Source organism: Macaca nemestrina, chromosome 10 (assembly GCF_043159975.1).
Source record: "Macaca nemestrina isolate mMacNem1 chromosome 10, mMacNem.hap1, whole genome shotgun sequence".
Taxonomy (NCBI): Eukaryota; Metazoa; Chordata; class Mammalia; order Primates; family Cercopithecidae; genus Macaca; species Macaca nemestrina.
Window position 1 is genome coordinate 225133 of NC_092134.1, and position 9641 is coordinate 234773.

Sequence of the window (9641 nt, forward strand, 5' to 3'; positions counted from 1 at the left end):
TGGCGTGAACCTGGGAGGCGGAGCTTGCAGTGAGCCGAGATTGTGCCATTGCACTCCAGCCTGGGCGACAGAGCGAGACTCTGTCTCAAAAAATAAATAACGTCTACAAAACCAAGGTGACGGCATGAAAAAATACCTAGGTAGAAAAAGGCCACCTAGACTGGGTGCAGGGGCTCACGCCTGTAATCCCAGCACTTTGGGAGGCCGAGGCAGGTGGATCACCTGAGGTCAGGAGTTTGAGACCAGCCTGACAAACACGGTGAGACCCCGTTTCTACTAAAAATGCAAAAATTAGCCAGTTGTGGTGGGCACCTGTAATCCTAGCTACTGGGGAGGCTGAGGCAGGAGAATCGCTTGAACCCAGGAGGCGGAGGTTGCAGTGAGCCGAGATTGCACCACTGCACTCCAGCCTAGGCCACAGAGCGAGACTGTCTCAAAATAAAATAAAATTTAAAAAGTATGTGCAGTTGGGGGCAAACATGTTGCATGTTCAGAGCTACAAGGAAACCCATCGAAGCTGTGTTAGGGGGATGGAGAAGGTGAGATTTTTTTCTTTCGTGGCTCTCACTGTTTTCCTGGGATGAGCATGTGGTGTTCAGTGTAAGAAACGATATGGGTCTGGGGCCGGGTGCTATGCCTCATGCCCGTAATACTAGCACTTTGAGAGGCTGAGGTGGGAGGATCACTTGAAGCCAAGAGTTTGAAAGCATCCTGGTCAACATAGTGAGACCCTGTCTCTACAAAAATAAAAAACAAATTAGCCGGGTATGGTGGCATGCACCTGTAGTCCTAGCTACTTGGGAGACTGAGGTGGGTGGATCCCTTGAGGCCAGGAGGCGGAGGTTGCAGTGAGCTGATTGTGCCACTGTGCTCCAGCCTGGGCAACAGAGCGAGACACCATCTCTAAAAAATAAAAAAACAGAAAACGTGAGCCTGGCCTTTTTTCAGGGCTACAACTCCCCGTCATCACAGTCCTGGGATGTGGCCCTGCCCCGAGTTCCATGAGACTCCTCCTGAACAATGTTTCCAAAGCGAGTTGAGCTCCTGAGCCTGGTGCTGATGAATTGTGTCAGAGATAGGACTCAGCACTGGGTGTGGGTAACGAGTGCCTCTCTCTACAGGTGCGGTCTGCCTGCAGCCTTGCGGGTAACGAGTGTCCTCTCTCCACAGGTGCCGTCTGCCTGCAGCCTTTCTGCCATCTGTACTGGGGCTGCACCCGCACCGGCTGCTTCGGCTGCCTGGCCCCGTTCTGTGGTAATACCGGCTCTTCGGGCCCCAGTTGCTTTGACCTTTGCATGTTCTCTTGGTGAACTTGAGGGCAGGGGATGGTGGGGTCCATAGCCTGATGTTTACAGGGGTGAGGCCACGGTTGGTCATGTCATCAGATGGTGACATTTTCCTGCTGATCTGCAGAGGTGTGTCAGATTCGTGTTGGCTGAAAATCAAGCCTTAATGGAAGGATTAGGGGACATACTCCCAGGACGGAATCCTTGCTGCAGGGTTCTGGTGTCACGATACCAGACTAGGTGCTGGGGTGACTCGAGAGCTGATCTTTTTAAGGAGGGAGTGGAATGGAAATCATTTCTACTTGTCCTGTGTTTAAAATTGAGTTTTATCACTGAACTTCTTATTCCTTCTAGAATCTGTAATGAAAAGAAATGTGTTTATCCTCAGTGTGGGGCAGACAGTGCTTTCCTGCGACGTCTTTATAAACAGGTAACATTGCACCTTCATCTCGGCAGAGCTCAACCTGGGTGACAAGTGTCTGGACGGCGTGCTGAACAACAACAGCTACGAGTCGGACATCCTGAAGGTACTGACCCGCCGCGGGCTGGGGAGCCGGGAGCCGCGTTTTCTCGCTAGTGCAGCCAGCTGGTTCTCTGCATTCCACTGGTGTTTATCTGTTTTTCCCGCATTCCAAAAATAGGTGTTTCCTTTTTGTGCCTCCTGCCACGGATCCATAGGAGCCGCCTCCCACAGCTCTCGGGAGGAACTTGGAAGTGCTGCCCGGGACCAGGGCGTTTTCTCTGGTCCCTTTCTCTTCCGGCCATTTGCTTTCCCGCATCTAGGAAGCTACCTCGGCTTCTGGGTTTCTGTGTGTAACGTGCGCATCTGCCCTCTTGCCGAGAGCACACACAGTGGTGGGGCTTTGACGCTTGCCACAGACACACCTGGCAGGTGCCCGCTCAGCCCCACACTCTGCTTTGATGCCCACAGAAGGAGCTCAACAGCTCGTGTGTGTTTAAAGGGCACGGAAAACAGATGCCCAGTCCTCAGCTTTTCTTGTCAAACAGACTGGGCTCGTTGTGGGGCTGTGTGCACCGTGGCCAGGCTTTCGTGTCTCATTCACACCTGGGCTGTGAGGGTCTTGGCAGAACTTTTGAGGGCCTCTGATAACTCCTATGCTGGAAGGTCAGAAGTGAGCCTGCCTTTTGGGACTTCCAGGAGGCTCCTGGACAAGACTTCTCGTGCTGCAGGCTGTGAACATGCAGCCCTCTGCAAATGCCACTTGTAAGGGGCTGAGCTTCGGCTTTCTGCACCTTCAGGGATCTTTTATGAAATTGTTTTCTATCTCATTATTTCAGCGTTTCTTCCTCTAAACGAATATTGCTTATTCCTCTTTTTTTTTTTTGCGTCACAGAATTACCTGGCAACCAGAGGTCTGACGTGGAAAAACATGTTGACCGAGAGCCTCGTGGCTCTCCAGCGAGGAGTGTTCCTGCTGTCTGGTGAGCTCTTCTCTTGCCTCCTGCTCTAGGGTGCGTGTGACTTTCCAGGGCTGCACCTGCCCGTCTGCTCTCCCAGTGACAACTCTGACCTTCACCCATCCTGGAAGAGAAGAAAAACGATCCTGATGCTTTCGGGTTGTTTTTTGTTTGTTTTTTGAGATGGAGTTTCGCTCTTGTTGCCCAGGCTGGAGTGCAGGGGCGTGATCTCAGCTCACTGCCACCTGCGCCTCCTGTAGCTGGGATTACAGGCGCGCACCACCATACCTGGCTAATTTTATTTTATTTATTTATTTTTTTTTTTTGAGACGGAGTCTTGCTCTGTCGCTCAGGCTGGAGTGCAGTGGCCAGATCTCAGCTCACTGCAAGCTCCGCCTCCCGGGTTTAGGCCATTCTCCTACCTCAGCCTCCCGAGTAGCTGGGACTACAGGCGCCCGCCAACCCGCCCGGCTAGTTTTGTTTTTTTTTTTTGCATTTTTTAGTAGAGACGGGGTTTCACTGTGTTAGCCAGGATGGTCTTGATCTCCTGACCTCGTGATCCGCCCGTCTCGGCCTCTCAAAGTGCTGGGATTACAGGCTTGAGCCACCGCGCCCGGCCCGATATCTTTGTTAATTAAGGGTATAGCACGTTTTGATTTGTGTTGCAAATGTTTCCGCTATAGTACTAGCTCACTTTTGTTGTATTTATTTTCATTTTGAGGTTTGAATTGTTGTCAAGTGTACAAATCCTTCCTCTGTGCAATTTGGTGTTCCAAGACATACTTAGAAATAGCTAATTTTCTCATTTTATTCTTAGTAATTTTTTGGGAGTTTTAATATTTAAATTTTATATCCACGTGGGGCCAGGTGCGGTGGCTCATACCTGTAATCCCAGCATTTTGGGATGCTGAGGCAGGCAGATCGCCTGAGGTCAGGAGGTCGAGACCAGCCTGGCCAACGTGATGAAACCCCAACTCTACTGAAAAAATACAAACATTAGCTGGGCGCGGTGGCGCATGCCTGTAGTCCCAGTTACTCGGGGGGCTGAGGCAGGAGGATCAGTTGAACCCAGGAGGCGGAGGTTGCAGTGAGCTGAGACTGCACCACTGCACTCTAGCCTGGGCAACAGAGCGAGACTTGGTCTCAAAAAATAAATAAATAAATAAAATAAATGTTATATCCATGTGGGATTATTTTGCTGTAAGAAAATAAATTGGTAGGACTGGGTGCGGTGGCTCACGCCTATAATCTCAGCACTTTGGGAGGCTGAGGCGGGTGGATCACGAGGTCAGGAGATCGAGACCATCCTGGCTAACACGGTGAAACCCCGTCTCTACTAAAAATACAAAAAATTAGCCGGGCGAGGTGGTGGGCACCTGTAGTCCCAGCTACTCGGGAGGCTGAGGCAGGAGAATGGCGTGAACCCGGGAGGCGGAGCTTGCAGTAAGCCGAGATCGCGCCACTGCACTCCAGCCTGAGCGACAGAGCGAGACTCTGTCTCAAAAAAAAGAAAGGAAAAAATTGCTGTCTAGGTTGACTTTGTTCTTGTTTTCTGATGGTGTAGCCCGTTGTCTTCACCCCAATTATGGTCAGCGCGTTAGTTTCCCGCTGCTGTGGTCTGTGTGTGCTGCTGTGGGGAAGGTGGCGTTGCTGGGTAACTGGCTGTGTCTGCATGAGGCTGTGTTTGTTCCAGATTACAGGGTCACGGGGAACACCGTGCTGTGTTACTGCTGTGGTCTGCGCAGCTTCCGGGAGCTGACTTACCAGTATCGGCGGAACATTCCTGCTTCCGAGTTGCCAGGTGAGGACCCCGACCCCACACGGCTCTTGTTCTGTCTGGGTTGGCTTCTACACTCTTTTTTTGGTTTTTTTTTTGAGATGGAGTTTCGCTCTGTCGCCCAGACTGGAGTGCAGTGGCACAATCGCGGCTCACCACAACCTCTGCCTCCTGGGTTCAAGCGATTCTTCTGCCTCAGCCTCCTGAGTAGCTGGGATTCCAGGCACCTTCCCCTACGCCCGGCTAACTTTTTGTGTTTTTAGTAGAGTTGGCCAGGCTGGTCTCGAACTCTTGACCTTGGCCTCCCAAAGTGCTGGGATTACAGGCATGAGCCACCCCGCTTGGCCAGCACTCTCTTCTTAGCAGACAACCTGTTTGCACTTTGCTCTGTGTTCTAAGCAGAATTTGGCCTCAGTCAGGAGCCGGCAGGACAGACAGGCCATGCCAGGCCATGGTTGTCTTAGGCCTTGCGTCTGTTTGCAATTATTCATGAGTGTAACGTGGGTTTCTAAAACTGAGTCGTAAAGACATCCAATAGAAAGCTGGGGTAATTTTATTTCCTTAATTGGGCTGGGCGCGGTGGCTCAAGCCTGTAATCCCAGCACTTTGGGAGGCCGAGACGGGTGGATCACGAGGTCAGGAGATCGAGACCATCCTGGCTAACACGGTGAAACCCCGTCTCTACTAAAAAATACAAAAAACTAGCCGAGCGAGGTGGCGGGTACCTGTAGTCCCAGCTACTCGGGAGGCTGAGGCAGGAGAATGGCGTAAACCCGGGAGGCGGAGGTTGCAGTGAGCTGAGATCCGGCCACAGCACTCCAGCCTGGGTGACAGAGCGAGACTCCGTCTCAAAAAAAAAAAAAAAAATAAATAAATAAATATTTCCTTAATTGGGTTTTTATTTTTTTTATTTTTTTTATTTTATTTTTTTTTTTTTTTTTTGAGACGGAGTCTCGCTCTGTCGCCCAGGCTGGAGTGCAGTGGCCAGATCTCAGCTCACTGCAAGCTCCGCCTCCCGGGTTCACGCCATTCTCCTGCCTCAGCCTCCCGAGTAGCTGGGACCACAGGCGCCGCCACCTCGCCCGGCTAATTTTTTGTGTTTTTAGTAGAGACGGGGTTTCGCCGTGTTAGCCAGGATGGTCTCGATCTCCTGACCTTGTGATCCGCCCGTCTCGGCCTCCCAAAGTGCTGGGATTACAGGCTTGAGCCACCGCGCCCGGCCTTATTTTTTAATTTTTATTTATTTTATTTATTTATCTTTGAGACAGAGTCTTACTCTGTCGCCCACGCTGAAGTGCAGTGGTGCAATCTTGGCTCACTGCAACCTTCCTCTCCTGGGTTCAAGTGATTCTCCTGCCTCAGCTTCCAAGTAGCTGGGATTACAGGTGCCCACCACCACACCTGGCAAATTTTTTGTATTTTTTAGTAGAGACAGGGTTTCACCATGTTGATCAGGCTGATTTTGAACTCCTGACCTCAGTTGATTTACCCGCCTCTCCTCCCAAAGTGCTGGGATTACGGGCATGAACCACCGCACCTGACCTCAATTGGGTTTTTAGTTAAACATGTGTTTCCTTTCCTGAAATCTCAGAACGGTCCAAGGAGACTAGTTGTGGAGGGACCAGAGGCTGTGCGTTTCCCCCGCAACGTCTGTCTTTGGGTCTCTGCTGAAATTCAGGTAGCGGAGTGGGTGTGTGCAGTACATCTCATAGATGCGTAACCCTTCTGTTTTTCCAGTGGCTGTAACATCCCGTCCTGACTGCTACTGGGGCCGTAACTGCCGCACTCAGGTGAAAGCTCACCACGCCATGTGAGTGCAGCTGGGGGCACAGGCGTCAGCTGCAGGGTGATGAATGAGTTCACCACCTGCTTACAAATACGCTGATATGGTCATTATCCTTCTCTCAGGTTGCATCCTTTAGGAACCACATCTTCATTTAGAAATCCTGCTCTTCCTTTATCCCTTCATTTCATGCAGTCTTATTTCCATCTTCCACCTCTGTGTCTTCCTGTCTGGAGCTGGTTTATCTGTCGTCTGAGGCATCCGGGGCACACCCCATCGTTTCAGGCTTAGCCATTTCTAAGTCGGAGGCTGTAGTCTCTGAGGGCTTCAGGGCCCCCTCGCATAGCGCTGTGCCGTGAGCAGGCATTTGTGATCGCTGTCACATTGTCACCCTCACGTGGTATCTTTCCCAGCGTCCCTAAAGGAGGTTCACGGCGCCATCTGCATTGCCCTGGGAGGTGTAGGTCAGGAAGCATCTCTTAGGTTAGGTGATTGTGTAAATCACTCCTGTGGCCAAGGAGTTCAGATGAAAGTGATGGAGACAGTGCCGTCAGGACGAGATGCTGCGAGGACTCAGATAAAGGTGCCTCCCTCGCAGGGATTTTGTGGAATACAAACCTTGCTTTGTGTTTGAGCACAAACAGCACATGGAAGAGACCATGTTGTTACAAAAAAAGATTTCACTGTTGACTGGCAGACAATTTTCAGTAGAAATGTGTATCAGGAGAGCAGAGCCATGCTGGTCCTCCTTGCCACGGTCTATGGAGAGGAAAGGTGGCCACAGGCCGTCCAGCTTGGCGTGTTTGCCTCAGCCCTGTCAGCAGATGCCACGGGGATGCCCGAGGAGGTGCAGCTTTTATTCTTTTCTCTTAAAAAATTATCTAAGATGTTTACAGTTCTTTCTTTTTTTTTTTTTTTGAAATGGAGTCTCGCTCTGTCTCCCAGGCTGGAGTGCAGTGGTGCGATCTCAGCTCACTGCAACCCCACCTCCTGGGTTCAAGCGATTCTCCTGCCTCAGCCTCCCGAGTAGCTGGGACTACAGGTGCTCGCCTCCACATTAGGCTAAATTTTTTTTGTAGTTTTAGTAGAGACGGGGTTTCACCACGTTGGCCAGGCTGGTCTCGAATTCCTGACCTCAAGTGATCTACCCACCTCGGCCTCCCAAAGTGCTAGATTACAGACATGAACCACTGTGCGTGGCCAGATGTTTCACTTCTGTTTCAAAATTTCAAAAGGGAAAAAGAAGTTTACCTTTGGGGGTTAGTTGCTTTGATTTTGTAGAAAGCACACACTCTTTCTCAGGTAGCTCTTTCGGTGTATGGTTTCAGAATGGGTTTATTTGAATGCCTCTCCAGTGCTCTCGTGTAATTTATTTGAATGCTTCTCTGATGCTCTTTTGTGTAATTTGGCCATTTTCTCCCGGCAGGAAATTCAATCATATCTGTGAACAGACAAGGTTCAAAAACTAAGCATCCAGAGGCCCCGAGCGGCTTTCAGCACTGAAGGGGAAGAGAGCGTGGTTTTAAAATACAGAGACAAACATGTCAGGGCGTTTTCACGGCCCCCTGAGGGACGCAGGGTCTCCGGCAGGTGCTCTGGGGTGACTCTTCTGTGGAGCTTTACCCTCTGAGTGAGACCCTCCCCGGAGCCCGGGGGCCACAACCCGCCCTCCTGGCGAGTGCTGGGTGGGGCTCCTGGTGGCGTGAGCAGCAGAGACCAAGCCTTTCCGTGACACGCAGCCGTCCCGCCCAGAGGGGCAGTTTTGCTCTTTTGTATGTTTTCCGCAACTACAGGTAAAGCAGAAGTCTGTTTTCAGGAAGAGTTTCAAGGGAGAAAGGGGACAGTTTATCAAAAACATTGTTTCAGGAGAAGGGAGCATAAGTTTACAGCCTACAGGATGTACACAATAGTTGCTGTTGGGAAAACCACAGCATTTTATATATTTTTTATTTTAATAGGTTTGGTGCTTATCTTCTAATAAGATTTAAATATCACAAACTGTAGCACAAATAATATAATTTATAATTTACAAATTGACTAAAATTGGGTATAGTATGGTATTTGAAAGAATAAGCATATGCTTCTGTTTATTGAAAAAAAACTTCCAGTGTCCAAAACTGCTAACCCTCGACGTGGCCGTCAAGTTAGTCGCTCCTTGCTAACCTGTGGGTGACCACGGCCCCAAGCCCGGAGCTGGACGCAGGGCCCAGGACTCGCCACTCCCTTCACGGCCCCGAGCCCGGAGCTGGACGCAGGGCCCAGGACGCACGGCTCCCTCATGCTGCCCGGGCCCTTCCTCCAAGACCCTACAGAGCCTGAGGGGCACCTTGGCTTCCGCCTGTGCTAGGTTTGCCATGTCAGCTGGAATAATACTTGAAATTTTGATTTTTGGGAAAAAAAGTTTTTTATCTTTTGTTGAAATCACCTGTTATCCTTGTTTGCAAACTGGTAACTTTTTTGCTTCTCAGGAATACAGTTTTCAACTGTTGACTTGCTCTTGATAGGAACTGAGAAGCAGCACTCTGTCTCTGCGTTTGTGGAGGAAAGCCCTCTCTTTTGCATATTCTAATAAATGAGCCGCCTTCGCTCCTCCCCTCTCGTGTTGGGCTCGTGTGTGGGGCTGCCTCACTTCTCCACGCAAGGGAGGCAGGCCCTGTGCAGAGTGAGCGCCGAGCACCTCACTGCTAGTGATGGTTACTCTGTCGCCTGCTGTCCCTCAGTGTCTCCATGGAGTCACGCCTGACCTGAGGTTGGGGCCTGAAGTCCGAGCATCCTGTGAAACCTGCTCAGGTCTCTTCATTTGGCCAGTGCTGGGAAACCACAACCTGTTCATCCAGTGTGGAGGCTTTGTCTTCAGCTGAGCACCAGATGAAGCCGCCATGCAGAGACCCCGAGTTTGTGCAGGGGCTGGGCCAAGAGGGGAGGTCTTGAGTTTGTGCAGGGGCAGGGCTGAGAGGGGAGGTCCCAAGTTAGTGCAGGGGTGGGGCCAAGAGGGGAGGTCCTGAGTTTGTGCAGGGGTGGGGCTGAGAGGGGAGGGCCCAAGTTTATGCAGGGGCGAGGCTGAGAGGGGCGGTACCTAGTTAGTGCAGGGGTGAGGCCGAGAGGGGGAGGTTGCGAGTTTGTGCAGGGCTGAGGCTGAGAGGGGAGGTCAGCATTCACCCATGGCTGCCCTGTGTCTGTGTCTTAGATCAGATGATATTCACTCTACCCCTTCCCATCTCCAAAAAGTAGAAACAAGAACACTCGCCCTGTGGAGGACGCAGAGCTTTGCTCAGGAAGGGCAGGGCAGCTCAGAGAGCCTCAGGGCTCCAGGTGTCCTAGGGACTCACTCCTGCTTCCTCAGTCCTTCAGAGAAGTCCATTTCCTGGCCCACTGC

At 51.2% G+C, this 9641-nt stretch overlaps 1 protein-coding gene across 7 annotated transcripts in view; it reads left to right on the forward strand.

Annotated features, from left to right (window-relative positions):
- Positions 1-8857, forward strand: part of LOC139356585 (checkpoint with forkhead and ring finger domains) — a 35932-nt gene extending 27075 nt beyond the window's left edge. For 5 of the 7 annotated variants that reach the window (XM_071070715.1, XM_071070721.1, XM_071070718.1 and 2 more), the window contains 6 exons: positions 1171-1254; positions 1743-1813; positions 2642-2729; positions 4399-4506; positions 6220-6292; positions 7692-8857. In XM_071070715.1, coding sequence (XP_070926816.1) covers positions 1171-1254; positions 1743-1813; positions 2642-2729; positions 4399-4506; positions 6220-6292; positions 7692-7734 — 467 coding nt within the window. In that variant the 3' untranslated portion in view covers positions 7735-8857. Of the gene's footprint in view, positions 1-1170; positions 1255-1640; positions 1814-2641; positions 2730-4398; positions 4507-6219; positions 6293-7691 lie in introns of those variants that run through there. The other 2 variants (XM_071070717.1, XR_011608615.1) reach the window with 2 other exon arrangements.
- Positions 8858-9641: the final 784 nt, after the last annotated feature.